This window comes from Ambystoma mexicanum, chromosome 11 (assembly GCF_040938575.1).
Source record: "Ambystoma mexicanum isolate Mex_15411 chromosome 11, UKY_AmexF1_1, whole genome shotgun sequence".
Taxonomy (NCBI): Eukaryota; Metazoa; Chordata; class Amphibia; order Caudata; family Ambystomatidae; genus Ambystoma; species Ambystoma mexicanum.
Genome location: NC_090934.1, coordinates 1,054,629,687 through 1,054,646,163, shown reverse-complemented (window position 1 = coordinate 1,054,646,163; position 16,477 = coordinate 1,054,629,687). Strand labels below are relative to the sequence as shown.

The following is a 16,477-nucleotide window of genomic DNA, read 5'->3' as shown; positions in this document are numbered from 1 at the left end:
TTTGAGGTCATCCACTTTGATTTTATTGAGATGGAACGATGTAATAATCTAAAATATGTTCTTGTAATTATTTGTGCCTTCAGTAAATGGGTCGAGGCTTTCCCCGTCAAAGATGCTACCGCCATGACCACTGCAAAGATTATGGTAAAAGAATTCTTTCCTCGATTTGGGCTCCCGAGGATAATTTGGTCGGATAATGGTCCTCACTTTATCGCAGCAGTAATTTTGCAAATATGTGCAGCCCTATGTATTGAGAAACGATTTCATTCAGCTAGACATCCTCAAAGCGCTGGGTTGGTGGAAAGACACAATGGTATTCTAAAGAATAAACTTGCAAAAACATGTGCTGATACCAAACTAAAATGGCCAGATGCTTTGCCTATTGTGTTATTAGCTATGCGTACCACACCTCAGACTAGAACTGGGCTTTCTCCATTTGAAGTAGTAATGGGGAGACCTGCTAACATTTGGGGTCTCCCGAAACCTAAAGCCCTGAGGGAGGTGGAAAATGTATTGCTTGTAGACTACTGTAACCAGTTAACTAAAAACCTGTATTTCATTTATCACCAGGTATATTCTGCTTTACCAATACGGTTCACGGGCCCAGGACACGATATACAGCCTGGAAGTTGGGTCCTCGTGAAGGCCTACGAGAGGTCTTCCTGTCTCGCGCCTCGCTGGCGGGGACCCCATCAGGTGTTATTGGTCACCAGGACAGCAGTGCGGGTGGCTGGAAAGAAGAACTGGATCCACGCGACGCACGTCAAGAAACTTCCTCACCCGACTCCACACGCTACAGAAGATGCAGAACCCCTCCCTGACGCTACAGTCTTTGATCTTGGAGTAGCAAACAGCGCTGTAAGTGCTTCGGAGAAGTTCTCTGAGCCTGAGGAGCTTGGGGAACAGTCCATTTCGTCTCCGCAGTCTCTTGAAAAATCACTTCCGGAAAACACTGTTTTGAGCTCTGCGACTTCCGTCGCCACCGACACGTCGCTTCCCTCAGGAAGTGACGATACTTTGCTTCTGGACCAGACAATTTTGGGTACCATCAGGTACAACCTTCGACCAAGGAAATAGAACTACAGCACGAGTCTCGTGCCTCTGGAAAAAAGGAAGTGATTGGAAAATTGTCTTGTTATAAAGTTTTGTTGAACAAAAAAGGGATTCTGCTGGCTAGGGTTGGGAAGGACTAAGAAGTCACACGACCGTAGTGTCGCCAGCAACGAACATTGGGGCCATCCATTGAGAAACTACGATGCCTGCCACCTTCACCGCTGCTCCCCGCACTGGACTTTTAGATAAGGGGGTGACCAAATCGAACAATGAACAATGTGCCTGGGCCCCGAAAACGTACTGTTGTGTGTTGATAATGATTATTGTTATTTTTGCAACTGCTGCTGTAGGACTTTGGTATTTCGAAGAAATCTATCCTTTGAAACCTTTATTACCGACCGAGATCGTACCAACTGTTTTGACTCCCTCTGTACACCTTCACACTCTGTCCCCTAGAGACTCCCAACATAGACAAAAGTATCATAATAACACTCTGATGATAGTAATGAATGCTACTCATGCCATTTTTAATAAGAGTAATTGTTGGATTTGTTCTCATTTACCGCAACATGGGAACAAGGGACTGGGATGGTATATACATCCTCTACCTTTAACGACTGCTTGCTATGCCTCTCTTAGAGCACTATTCTTTGGCCGATGGAATGATAGCATCTCAGGGAACTTTGATGGAACTAATCTGAATGATTTCGAGAAACGTGAATTGACTCGACTGGGATGCTCGCTTTTCGCAAATAGAAGTAAACCTAACGTCGCTTCTATTAGGCCATCTGACAAACTATCTCTTCCTTTTCAAACTCTGATTTCCTTTAAAATGGCTCCGATAGGCAATAAGGACGCTGTACCTCCTTCTTATTCTATAAATCATAGACCTGACTCGGTTCCCTTCTGTGTACAGAGAAATGGCACTAGGCCAATGGGAGATTTTGAAGCTTGTGAAAACATTGTAAATTTGACTGGGGAAAACAGGCCTCTGTATGTAGGGGGACCTGTTTATTTTGTTTGTGGTAGTTTAGCATTTCCCTGGTTGCCCAAGGATTGGCAGGGAACCTGTTATTTAGGAATATTGTTACCCGGGGTATTTGTAGCAAGTACATTAGAGATTTCTAAGGCTCGCCCCCGGCGAGACAACAACGGAGATACCCCTGGGCAAGTATTGGGAGACATAGCTAAATCGGTTGTGCCCTTTTGGGGACAAATAGCAAATTCAGAGAACATTAGGGGATTAGCAAGGGTACTGGAGAGAACGATCAACCGGACCACTGACATACTCTACAATATGACCTTAGAGCAAAAGGCAATAAGATTGGTAGCACTTCAAAATCGGATGGCATTAGATGTCATCTTGGCAGAACGGGGTGGAGTATGCATATTAGTGGGGTCCGCTTGTTGTGTTTTCGTACCAGACTCCTCACCAACAATTTTTAAAGCAATTCAGAACTTGCATACTCTCAGTTCTGAAGTCCATATCCCTGTAGGAGACTTGAATCTTAGTACTTGGTTCTGGGATTCTTTGCGATCTTGGGGTTGGAAGGTGCTTTCCGTTATTCTGGTTATTTTAGGGATTCTGTTATTCCTTTGTTGCTGTTTTCAATGCCTCCCAAGTATGTGTGGAATGATAGGGGGGTGTTGTGCTCAAGCAGTGAGCGCAATAGGGCATAAAATATATACCCCAGATACAGCATCTAAAGAATTCATGTTACAAGAGGTTCTTATGAATGACCTTATGGCTATAGACATTACAGACAATGATGCGGAATCTATGGATGATAATACATGGGGTTATTTTCGAAAGTATTAGGGATGATGTTTAGCACTTGGCATAGGCCAAAAGGAGGGTCTGTGGAAATCGAAATAATATTATACCTCCTATCGCATTGTTTGAATGTATGTTGGCCTACGCCAAGTTGTCTAAAAACATTGTGTAAATAGATTCCGCGGCAAGGTCTTGACCTTAATGTATTGTGTAAATCGCCATCTTGGATTTAGCCGCCATTTTAGGTTCTCTCGTAGTGTGGAAGTCATCCTGAACAACAAAATGGAGGCCGAATGACATTTCGAGTGGGATTCTGGCCGTTGTGACCTCCGCACACATGAATAAATAATATGCCTGCAGGCCACTTGTTGGGGTCGCGAACTGAGACCTTGTCCTATCCCTAACCTATGTGTAAATGAACAACTGTATCAGCGGAACTGACCAAATGCATACATTATGGGATTGACCTGGCAAAGAACCCTAGGCCTGGTTCTGAGAATGGTTAACCCGCGAGGGGGTTGGCCAGAGCTGGATAAAAAGTATAAAAACCTGAGTATCCCAATGTACGGTCTCTCACACTAACACGGCGAACTACCGTTGATAGTTCGTTCTGTTACTCTGAGGGCCGAATAGCTATCCGTTTGTCAATTGACTTTTGGTAATTGTTGTATCTTTGAATAAAGCGCTTTGTATGTTCTTTGTAACCTGTGTTGGTGTGTTTCCTTGGGCTTCCCGGCCTCATATCAATTTTTCTGTTTCCACATAGCCAGCAATGTCAATGGTGAGGGGCCACGTGTGTCATAGTCGAGTGAGCCACCACTGCAGACCTCCAGCTGTAGTGGTTCTTGGTATGCAGTGTTTGCCACATTAGGCTAGCATCGACGCCGATAAGCTGAATGCGATAACTGTGAGTTCAGATTCGCGTTTAATCACTCTGGCACAGTATGGATGGCCAACCTCGACTTGCAGCTTATCACAAAGGGGCCTGCCTTTCCGCCGTGCTCCACAGCCAGGTGCGCCCTTTCATTCTGCTGATCCGTCTGAACACTACTTATTTCCGGGTTCCAGCTGCAAGCACGTCCCCAAGCCTTCCCCTGTTTACGACGAGCGTGTGAGCCAGCAGTTCGTGCCCGCCGTGCAGCGGGCGCCTCCAGAGCAATTTTGACTGCAGACGAAATGATCAAAAAAGAAAAAGCATAACATGGGCCATCTTGTGCTTGAGGGCAGCAGGCATCTCTGGCTTTCTTTTTACATGGGGGTGTCAGTGGACGATTTGATTGTCCTCTTTTTGAAATGAAATGAACTCCTAAATTGATAACTCTTGCCTGCTCACCTGCACCTGGCCATGTGCCCCCCCCACTCCCTCCCGTGCATGCTTCCTTCCTGGTGGAAATGATCAGGAGTGCTGTCTTGTAATGTGGGAAGCAGGCAGTGTACGCGTTCACTGTGCCTGGCCATGGCTCTGGGAGACCGTGTGTGCCTATAATATGCTTCGATTCCCCCATCCCCCTTCACCCCCCGCCAGGAGGGCTTTCTTTTATGCACCGAGAATGTGAGATGTGCTTTTTTCATTTCCTAATTTCTTGTATAAATCACTTATGGGCCTCCACAGGTTTTACAGATTAATTGGTGGCAGCACTTGAGCTTTTCAAGTTGCCTGCAGTCCCTGTTTTGATTGAGCTATTTTCTTGATTAAAAATGGTGCCTCCCTATTTACCCTATGCTTACCACACACAAAAACACTGAGGCTAATTACTACAATATAATTACATATTGCATCAAGGCTAACTACATACACACACGTACACACAGACACACATTGAATTATTCTGCTTTGCTTTATAAAATGCGACCTTCATAATAGAATGCTTTGAATTAAGTGAAGAAATGAAAAATGATTAAATACACCGCATCCACTTGTATTAATTCCATCGTAAGCAACACACGCCTTGCTAGTATATTAATGTGACTAACACAGTGAACGAAAGCGCTACCAGGGCCTCTACCTTCCGAACTCTTTGAAATTATATGGAGGTAATTTAGAATAGCAGCATAGTGTGGGGGAGGGACTCCTCTGAATTAACTATTAAGCCACCATTTTAGAAATGCAAGAGTGGGGACCTTGTGTTCAAAAACCTGAAAGAATTCACGGTCAAGAAGGGTCCAGCTGGCGGAAGCATTATAGAGGCTGACAAAAGCAAGGAGACGAGGTGAGCAGTGATCACCCCTGTTTTGGCCCTTCAATGGCATCTCTTCCTTTGCTTGCAGGCCGAGGTCGGACTCCATGGTCTCTGCAGTGGTAGCTATAAAATACAGGATGGTTTATTTATTTGTTATGTGTAGACACACCCTCTTTCATGAAGAACCCCTTTGAATTTCAAGGTTTGTCTCGCTGCAACAGGTAGCAGAGTTATTGAGAATGGGCTTCACTCTTACAATGTAGTCGCCACATCAGAACCAAGCCAATCCAATTACAGATGTCCCCTTCATTTTCCCAGTCCTCCGCTATACCCTCCGTCTTTTGAAGAGATCTAGAGTTGTTCATCAGATTTAAGAATCCCAGGATTTCGAGGAAGGTTTATTACATCCCTTGAAAGTAGATTCTGTGATTGCAAAAGAAGATGGCCATTTTGCCATAAGAGGCCCGATCCGAGTATCTTCAAAGAAAATACCCTTTATTCTGCTTTTTCTAAAACAGCTGCTGCTTTGTCTATCATTTGAATGCATGCTGCGATTCTGGATAAACCCGAAACTGGTTCTCACATAATATAACTCCTGTGTTACAAAGTTCAAATCTCTAAACATTCTCATAGCGTCTTTTCAGCAGTCGGGCCTGCTCTTCTTGCATGCTCCCTCTATACTATTGGTGTTGCCTGGCTACTAAAGAATATTCTGCATTGTAGACTGTGAATCAGAGTTCCACGTCATTCCTCACAAGACCCCCACTCCCTCTTGCTAATAAGAATTTAAAGAGATTCCCCAACACTTGAAGTGGAAGAGGAACACACCCCATGATTAGAAGCTGTCAGGAATTTTCAAGCGGTAGGGCATTCTAGCCTCTCAATTTTGCTGCCAAATATGTTAATTTCAGAAGCTCAAGTTGGTAAGCCTGATTCAGATTCCATTATCCATTCAAAGGGGAGTTTTACTGTCTTTAGTGGATTATTCGTGACCTGCACTCTTACACGACCTTCGCGAATGCCAAAGAGACAATTTTCCATCATTATTATTGGAGGTTAGTGATGCCAATGAAGAATCACCTTTATTTCCACATTTATTTTTCACATTTTGCATTTATAAAGCGCACTAAACCCAAGGGCATCAAGGCGCTTTTGCAGTGTTTTTGGACAACGCGGGTCTCTATGCAATACTCGTACATATTGGGGTCAGTGTGTTACGCTAGTGGCTAGTAGTACATGCATGATCAGGCCAGACCTTTACTGATATTGCTTTCTTCTCATGAGCTCACACTATCCCTAAAATCGTTACCATGGGCCCATGCAGCGTGTGGATCCATCTTTGTACATAGAATGACATCCCCCTTCGCCCATGGACGCATAGAGTACACAGTATAGGTCTCCACGAATCCCTTTCCTCTCAGCGTTTCTTCCCAGCTACGTTGTTAGGTATCTGGTCAATCCATCGAATACTAATGCATCTAACACCATACCATCTAATTATAAGCAACGAAATGCCATTACATCGAATGTCCATTTCGTTGAATATAATTCGATGGATCCATCGAAATTAGTAATACAAAACTGTGGGTTAGATTAGGGTTAGGGGTTAGTGTTCGGACTAGGGTTAGAATAAGGGTTAGATTAGAATTAGGGTTTGAGGTTAGGGTTGGGTCTAGGGTTAGATTAAGGGTTACATTAGGGTTAGGGTCAGGGTTTGGGTTAGGGGTTTGGATTGGGGCTAGAGTTAGATTAAGGTTTACATTAGGGTTAGGGGTTAGGGTTGGGGCTAAGGTTAGATTAAGGGTTAGATTCGGGTTAGGGTTTGGGTTAGGGTTTGATGTTAGGGTTGGAGCTAGGGTTAGATTAAGGGTTGCATTAGGGTTAGGGTTCGGGTTAGGTGTTAGGGTTGGGGCTAGAGTTAGATTAAGGATTACATTAGGGTTAGGGTTTGGGTTTGGGTTAGGGGTTTGGATTGGGGCTAGGGTTAGATTAAGGTTTACATTAGGGTTAGGGTAAGGGTTTGGGTTAGGGGTTTGGATTGGGGCTAGGGTTAGATTAAGGTTTACATTAGGGTTAGGGGTTAGGGTTGGGGCTAGGGTTAGATTAAGGGTTAGATTCGGGTTAGGGTTTGGGTTAGGGTTTGATGTTAGGGTTGGAGCTAATGTTAGATTAAGGGTTGCATTAGGGTTAGGGTTCGGGTTAGGGGTTAGGGTTGGGGCTAGAGTTAGATTAATGATTACATTAGGGTTAGGGTTTGGGTTTGGGTTAGGGGTTTGGATTGGGGATAGGGTTAGATTAAGGTTTACATTAGGGTTAGGGTAAGGGTTTGGGTTAGGGGTTTGGATTGGGGCTAGGGTTAGATTAAGGTTTACATTAGGGTTAGGGGTTAGGGTTGGGGCTAGGGTTAGATTAAGGGTTAGATTTGGGTTAGGGTTTGGGTTAGGGTTTGATGTTAGGGTTGGAGCTAGGGTTAGATTAAGGGTTGCATTAGGGTTAGGGTTCGGGTTAGGGGTTAGGGATGGGGCTAGAGTTAGATTAAGGTTTACATTAGGGTTAGGGGTTAGGGTTGGGGCTAGGGTTAGATTAAGGGTTAGATTCGGGTTAGGGTTTGGGTTAGGGTTTGATGTTAGGGTTGGAGCTAGGGTTAGATTAAGGGTTGCATTAGGGTTAGGGTTCGGGTTAGGGGTTAGGGTTGGGGCTAGAGTTAGATTAAGGGTTACATTAGGGTTAGGGTCAGGGTTTGGGTTAGGGGTTTGGATTGGGGCTAGGGTTAGATTAAGGTTTACATTAGGGTTAGTCGTTAGGGTTGGGGCTAGGGTTAGATTAAGGGTTAGATTCGGGTTAGGGTTTGGGTTAGGGTTTAATGTTAGGGTTGGAGCTAGGGTTAGATTAAGGGTTGCATTAGGGTTAGGGTTCGGGTTAGGGGTTAGGGTTGGGGCTAGAGTTAGATTAAGGTTTACATTAGGGTTAGGGTTTGGGTTAGTGTTAGGGTTATGGCTAAGCTTAGATTGGGGTTTGGGTTAGGGTTAGGGTAAGGGGGGTGTGGGTTGGGGGGTTGGAGGGAGATCCCCCCAATATAAAAAAAAACATTAAAGCATTACACGGAGCTGGCCAGTACCGAAATTTCAGCACTGGACAGCTCCATGTAACGTTTTAACGTTACAAAAAATGCTATCTTTTACATGTAATTTTATCAAATAAAAAATGCAATGGTCTTTACTTATATTCTGCTAATACACTAGGTGCAGATCATACCTGGCACCATTTAGTGCATGCATACCGCTTACTAGATGATTGGCTGATATCCAACCTGCATTGTTTATAAATTATCCCAAGACCTCCAAGCAGTTCTTGGGTTAATGCCTCTGTACAAGCCAGGGCAATGTCTTTTCTTCTCAAAATAGGGCTATATCTACAAAGAAACTGATCTGCCATTTTCCAGTCGAGAAATTCCAGACACTGGAGGGCCAGCCTTCAGGCTAGATTAAGAAATGGAAGATGCAGATTTAAATATTTGCTTATTGAATCCCAATGAAGACTCTCAGTCCAATTTACTGAAATCTGTCCAGCTCTCAAAACGAATTTGTATGGATTTGCTCTGGCTGCAGGTCATTTATGGAAGAGGTTTGCCTCCATTAATGTAACTCTTAGAATTCAGTGACCTCATTCTGTACAGGACCCGACTCTGTAACCACGAACTGATGTTTTATTAAAAATTGCAGTAAGGTACTGTTTTATTTTTAGATTGCATTCTTATGAATTTTATTTTGTATTCTGATATTTTATTATGTTGACTTTTTTGTTTGTATACCAAACGTGGTCTTATATATTTTAATTCTAATTGGTTATTTATAACACGCTTAATACCCAGAGGTTTCTAAGTGTGGACCCGGGGATCGAAGCTGTCGTGCTCCGCGTCGTCTAGTTTCCTCCTGCGACAATTAACGTTTTATGAGTGGATGCCTCCGAAATAAACCTGTTTATCTATATGTGCACTTTTGCATTGGGATAAGGGCTTCTTATGTGAATTCCCTAGGATCACAACAATTCATATTAGCAAAATAAGCATTTGTATATTGACTGAATAGTTATATTTCTGCACCAGGTACTTTTTCTGAGTTGTACTGCAAACGGTGGTTCTGGTGTACACAGACAATCTACTAGCCATGATCTGCATCATTAAGCAAGACGAGGCCCTTTTTCTCAGTCTTTGCTAGATGGGCAAGAATAACATCAGAGTAGACCACATGCTTCAATACCTCCATTTCCACATTTAGATTTAAAAGTGTGGAGGCAGAAAAGGACGTTTGATGTGATGGTTGTAACAACACCAAGATGCCTACGGGTTACTTTGCACTTTATAAATGAAATCATAAATACATAAATAAATACATTAAAACTGCCTTTTTTCAATTTATTTAAATAGACTCTGTTTAAAATAATCCAACCAGACCAAATGAGGCCACACCCAGAGTTGATTGACTAGTGCTACCTATAAGGAGTAACTTGCATACCATGGTCATTGAAATTGAACCCATTTCCTGACCAAGAAAAGTGTGCTTACTTTAAGGGATTCGCTTGAGCACAGACACCTTGCTATTTACATTCTGGAATGTTCTGCTTTTCGGGTCTACAGTCTACACTTGGCTGAATCACCATGATAGGTTATTTATAATCCGCTTAATACCCAGAGGTTTCTAAGCGCGGACCCGGGGATCGAACCTGTGTTGCTTCGTGTCATCTTGCTTCCAAGGTGAGCACGTTTCTGCTGAGCTATCCTCCCGAGACAAACATGAACCAAACTATCACATTTGTCTCGCCTCTTCTTTCAATGTGTTTCGCTTCTGCTTAAATTCCTGTTCATTGTATCTTTCCACTCTTTTCCCAACCTCAGCACCCCATCCCTATTTCTCATCCTCCACAGACTTAGGTCTGGGTGTCCCCCCCCCCCCCCGGTGAGGCCACAATTCGCCAGATTAAAGACAAGGTTAGGCACTCTAAGAACACTAGGGGGAAGAGCTAGCTCAGTACAAAACCTTTGTAACATAACATGACTTCTAATTCCCTCTCTCCCATTCCTCCGGCCTTCCCACGTGCCTTCTTCTGCACACTAACGTGACCTTAGGGAACATAAGCACATTGAAAGAAACAGAGGTGGCTCGATAAGATTTTCTACTGTTGTGAGTATTTAAAACAACAGAAAAGTTATCAGTCAAAACAATACTATGAAAAAGTTCTGCTAGTATATTGCATACATACAATTTCATGATCAACACAAAGTCACAATAATGCGCCAATCACTACCTTACTTAGCAAGATTAGGAAATAAGTCATCAGTGTCAGGTTTCCTTTGGTTTTTTTTGGGTCTTTTGTACTCACCTGACAGTCTGGTCAGAAAGCCAGCCGGCATCACACTGATCAAATCCTTTCTCATACGCAAGTTGGAGTAAGGCAGGAGTTGCAATGACAGCGTTGTTATCCCGGCACGCTTGCTTAGCCTCAGCAAAGTTGAGGGAGTACCTGCTGGAACCTGCACGGTAGTGAAAGACTACACCTGTCCAGGGGAAACATGGAAACAAAAGTCAACACTTGCAGACGTGCACATTGGCTTAGTAGATTTCTCTGCCATGTGATCTTCCTAAGCAAAGCTGTTTAGATTGCAGAAGATTGAGACATACATGCAATGCAGTAATGCATTCAGACACATTAATCGCAGCAAATATTATCACATTTAACTGTTTCAACATCGATAAGAAAAATCATTAAAACAGGTGGTAATGCAGTGTCCACATTTTATCTGAATTTTAGCACCCGAAGCAGGAAGATCTGATCCTATGTAACACAAGTGTAGTTACTTTGTTTGTTTAATTAGTCGTTTCATTCACTTTTCCACTATATTAAGAATGCATTTCTGAAAAGAAATCAATCACACGCTACCCATGTACATGGCGTATCAAACAATAATTCCAAGTCTATAAGCCATTGCAATTAACCTGACCGGAACACCTTCCTTCATCACCTTGAAAGTGGAAAATCAACACAAACGTTTCAACCATTTATGCTAGATAATCTGATCAGGTACTCACTGCTTTAAATATGCTGGAAATACTCCATACTCCATAATGTACTTTGCAGAAAAGAGCATATTTTTCTGACTTTCAAGACTTTTTGAAACAAGATGATACACTTTTGCTTTGTCACAGAAGCCGCGTGGGACGCTAAATAGCTCGTCTATAGCGACGAGAATTAGTGCCTTTATTACAGATCAACACAAAAGGCAAAACCGTCAATGGAAATGACTTGAGAATAACCATATAACATCTCTCCACCTGGGTGCCCAGTCCTCTCATCTACATGGTGGCTGCGGCTCATTCTTCGCTAATCAGTTGCGGGCATTCCGGGTTCTGGGGTCCGATACCCAGAACTATGTACCTCAAACCCTCCATACAAAGCTTTGCTCAAACGTTGGATTTCCTTTTGTCCTGCGTTGAGGGGCTTCTGTGCCTCCTTCACCAGCTTCGGATATAACACAAGCTTCTCGAGGGGTTGGGATTGGAGCCAGAAGTACCCAATATCCATCCCTTTACCACCTTCTTCGACTACTACCTCTTACAGATATTTGCACCCTTCTTCTCCAACCTCCTCCTCCATATCTTCTCCACCTCCTCCAATTATCAACAACCCAGATCTTAACCACCTCGTCCAGATCTCCAAAGCCTCCTCTTAGTACTACCTCCTCCATATCTTCTCCACCTCCTCCAATTATCAACAGCTCAGATCTTAACCACCTCCACTTGCTGCCACCTCGACCAGATCTTCACAACCTCCTCTTAGTACTACCTCCTCCAGATCTTCCCCACCTCCTCCAATTATCAACAGCTCAGATCTTAACCACCTCCACTTACTGCCACCTCACCCAGATCTTCACAACCTTCTCTTAATACTACCTCCTCCAGATCTTCCCCACCTCCTCCAATTATCAACAGCTCAGATCTTAACCACCTCCACTTACTGCCACCTCGTCCAGATCTTCACAACCTCCTCTAAGTACTACCTTCTCCAGATCTTCCCCACCTCCTTCGACTGCCACCACCTCATAATATTCCCCACCTACTCCTACAACCACATTCTTCAGTTCTTCACTACCTCCTGATACTACCACCATCTCCAGAACTTGAACAGGCTCCTTTCCCACTTTTCACCTTCACAGTTCACTCCTCCAGAGTCTTTGTATCTTGCTCCAAATTCCTCCAATCGCCAACCAAAACCTACTCCAACAACCCACACCCAGCAACTGGGGCTACTGTCATTTATGTTCTCCTACCCAATGGGTATGATTTTTCCAAAGTGCCTGCACCTATTTGAGGGAATAAAATAAGGGGATGTGATTGGCTCTTGCTTTTGGCCACAACCATGCCACATTAAGGGCCTCATTACACGGAAGCCGGTGATCCAGGGTGCTATTAGCACCCTGGACCATGCCGGTAAATTACTGGCATCGCCTTGGCGGAAAGGGGATTTACCGCCCCATTCCAAGGTTGGTGGGGCGGTAAATCCCCCTTCCGCCATTGCCCTTCCCCATTCCCATTTCTGCCCCATAGGGCTCTATGGGAATGGGGAAGGCGCTAATTACGGCACAGCAATTTTGCGGTGCCGTAATTAGCTCCGAGGTCCCTTAGCGGGTTGGTTTTTAACGCCTGCAAAAAGCAGGCGTTAAAGCACCAACCCGCTAAGGGACCTCGTTGTAAGGCGGTAATGTTTAACGGTCACCGTTACCATTAAAGGTGGCCGTTAACCATTACCGCCTTCCGTGTAATGAGGCCCTAAGTTTTGGGGCTGAGCCAAAATTTTATGAAGCCCAGCTGCCATTTTGGAATTGTTTTCACTTGAATCCAGGTTCTCTGTGGCTGCTTGTACTAGGCTGCGGCCTGGGGAACAGCCACCAGCTGAAGCACACCCTGAGATCCACTCCATACCTCCCAGTGATCAGTTTCCTTCTGCAAACCTATCTGGAGTGATTTAATGAATTCACGTTGCAGCGATAACATGTTGGGCACAGAACATTATTTGTGGCTCTGTGCCCAACATGTAATGGAAACCTGGAAGTGCCCTGAGGTTGTAGAGTGATTCTCAATGTTATGCCATGCTGATGTTATAACCACAGGCTATTAGAAGCTACTCACATACTCTGGAGTTAGCACTGAAAGACTACAAGAAAGGCATTCATGAAAACAGAGCTAAAAACACCCTTTTACTGAGTATTTATCATCTCTGTTCAGTTTCTATAACTGACACATAATCTCTAAAGACTGAGAGTCTCAGTGGAGTGAGACCAAGTTGTGACGCACGCTATATTAACCAAGGTCTCTCACAAGTCTCTCAATGACCATACTAGTTTCTGGCAACAGTCCTGAGATGTTTTGTTTGAATAATTTTATTTAAACATTTTAGAACCTACATCACCGAGATGGTGGGCAGTGCTGCTGGGCTAAACATAAAGTTATGCCATGAGTTCACAGAAGGTAAAAGGGGTGCACTTTACTTGCTGTGCCCTGTCCCTCCATTAAAATTAAATTGAATTTGTTGTTATATCTGTGAAAGTCAGACTCCAGCCTCTAAGCACGGGTCGGGTATCGAACCCATGCTGCTCAGCATTGTCTTGTTCCCAAGGTGAGTGTATTGCACTTGAATTATCCTCCTGGCTCGTTTGGGTTTATGTACAAATACAATTTGGCAAAATGAGAACAGTTGATGGTGTGTCTGTATAGAGATATATTTAGGGCACTGAAAGAGGTATATGTGTGTGTTTTGGTGAAAGACTAAAAATATGCAAGCCAGTGATGACCACATGGACCAAGAAGCCATCCACTTATTCCCTGCTTACACTGAGTTTGGTCATCAGCTGAACCTTCAGCTGTCTATTAGTTTACAATAAGTTTTTCCTGTGTCACATCTAACCAACATTTGTGGAAAAGATACATTGTGTATCCTTCAAGGACAATCCAAAAAAAGTCTCAGGGTCTCATGACGAGTTGGGCGGTATCCCGTCTAATAGCGTTACTGCCACCCGGTCCGGTGCAATTAGTGCTGGATCAAGGGTTGGTCAGTAATGGGTATTCCCCATTGGGTACATTGGACCCAATGGGGAATTTCCGGTGCAATTAGCGCATGCTAAAGGCGCTGTGCTAATTGCGCCCGAAAATGGGCGTTTAATTGGTGCATTTACCCCCAGCATAGAGCTTTTGAGCTCGTGATTGGGCGTTACTGCTGCATTTAAGCACTATCCCCAACTTGTGATGAGGCCTTCAGTCTTAATATACAAATAGTTTTAACCCATTCTCACACCTCCCATACAGGGGTCATCCTCCTCACATGAAGAGTAATTGTTCTGGTGCCTGTCCCAAATAGATTTAATGCACAACTTTCCACAGTGCATTCCTTATTGAGCTTGATCACTAGTGCTCGTTGGTGACAGTTCTGATGCCTCTGGGTTGCAATATGTGGTGTGTCCTGCGTGGTTGAATAATTCAATGATTCTGGTAGGAGAGCCACATTCTTTTTTGCCATTATATTAGAGACTCATTTGGACTATTACTATTTAATATAACATTATCAAAAGCTGCATGCTTTAAGCTTAGAGTGCATTCAAGATATATATATATATATATATATATATATATATATATATATATATATATATATATGTAACCCTTCAAACCATGATATAAAATACTGACAATAACCAACGTTGAGCATGTTTGTGGGGTCTCTCAAAGTTATAACTTACCGGTTGGAGAAATTGGCCTTTCTGTCGGCTTTTCACCCTCAGTGATCACTGTTGCTGGGAGGATCCCCCCTTCGATGGTAAACTGTTCTGGTCCCGCAGTGACTACCTCTGTCAGGCCGGAGACGCCATCATCAGTTCTGTTCTCATATGGTTCTTCTGTAAAAAGTGAATCAGTTGTTATGGCAGTGATGTAAAACTCTGGAGTTGCTGTGAAGGTTTGCAGCACATCAAGCGGTGTAGGTGTTATGTCCAGAGGTTCCAGGGTAGCAATGCTACCACGTGCTTCTTCCTCTGTGACGTTACTTGGGAAGATGATCTCCACATCAGGTTGCGTGACAGTCTGTACTGTGATAAATGAACCAGATTCCTCCATATCAGTAAAGTTATCAGGGATTAGGGTGACGGCTTCTTCCAGCTCCCCTGTGGGAACAAAATAGGGATGTGTAAATTTCTCACATATGAATCTCAGAAGATCACTTCTAAGAACCATCAGATAAAATACGGAATTTGGTTTGGGAAACATCATGGGGATTGGTGTTGCAGACTCAAGATTAGTTTCCCAGATCCAGTTAACTATCATCAAGTGATTCTCTCTCCTAAAAAAATAAGGATATGCTATCTATATGTTCTAGTCCATACCCTGCAGTACTCACCCAATCATTGAGAGAAAGGATGAAAATTGTTAGTAAGGCTCACTTCTCGGTCTGCTTGCTTACCTTGATAAAAAATGTAATCATCCCCTTCCCCTGTTCTATCCTTTATAGTTGATATCAAATCTGAGAAAATTAGCTAGAAACCACAGTATATTGTCTTCCTCTGGCCAATCTTATTTATCAAATTGGCAGATTGTATTACTTGGAAAAAAAACCTCTATAAAGCATCTATGAAAAGTATTTAAAACATTGCAAATCTGATGGAAGAAACACTTGGATCAGCTTCTAGACATAACTATTAATAGTATTACAAAACAAAGCAGCCTCTTTTAATATTAGTTTTAAGAGATTTCACTGGTGGTTCACATTCGCCTTGCTCTCTTAAACACAGTCTTAAAGCAGAGAACATGGCCCAGCACATGCTAGATGGTTGAGTTCCCGCATGTGAACAGGTGAATTTCAAACTTGTTACCTGTAAATATCTTTTTAAAATTGAATCACATCTTTAAAATGTAAAGTGCCCTCTGACGAAGGTTTGTTTCTTTAGTATGTCCAAATCTAAATCCTCTTCACCTGTGTTAAACATCTTCTAAATGGATAAAGAGTGAAAAGACTGAGCCTGAACATAAGGGCATACGTGGGGAATAGAAGATCTTGTTCTTACAGTCTGCCAGAGGTATGCTAAAATAAGCAGATGAATGCTGAGACCTATCTTTCTTCTGCATCGCCTGTGCCATAGAACACATTAAGAAGCTTGGTAGAAGGGAAAAATAAGGAAGTTAATGATCATTTAGCCAAATTTGTGGAAGAATGCTGATCTGTGGTTTATATGATGTTTAGTATTTCTATATAATAATTTGTCGAATTCATATTTTCTATGGATTTTTTCTTTTTATCGGACTGCCCATTTGCATATTGTGTAGGTTTGTAAAAGCGAGATCAGGATACATTAATTTACTGTTGCTATTTTGTGAATCTATTGAGGCTGAAATGTTCAAATTATTATTGTGCTGTAGAGTAAAAAATGTAT

General features: G+C 43.1%; 1 protein-coding gene across 1 annotated transcript in view; it reads right to left on the bottom strand.

The window, feature by feature from the left end:
* The window catches only part of ACAN (aggrecan), a 234,340-nt gene that overhangs the window by 75,813 nt on the left and 142,050 nt on the right, over window positions 1-16,477 (bottom strand). Inside the window, exons 7-8 of the mRNA XM_069624296.1 lie at window positions 14,795-15,214; window positions 10,387-10,561 (exon numbers count right to left, since the gene is read on the bottom strand). Coding sequence (XP_069480397.1) covers window positions 10,387-10,561; window positions 14,795-15,214 — 595 coding nt within the window. The remainder of the gene's footprint in view (window positions 1-10,386; window positions 10,562-14,794; window positions 15,215-16,477) is intronic.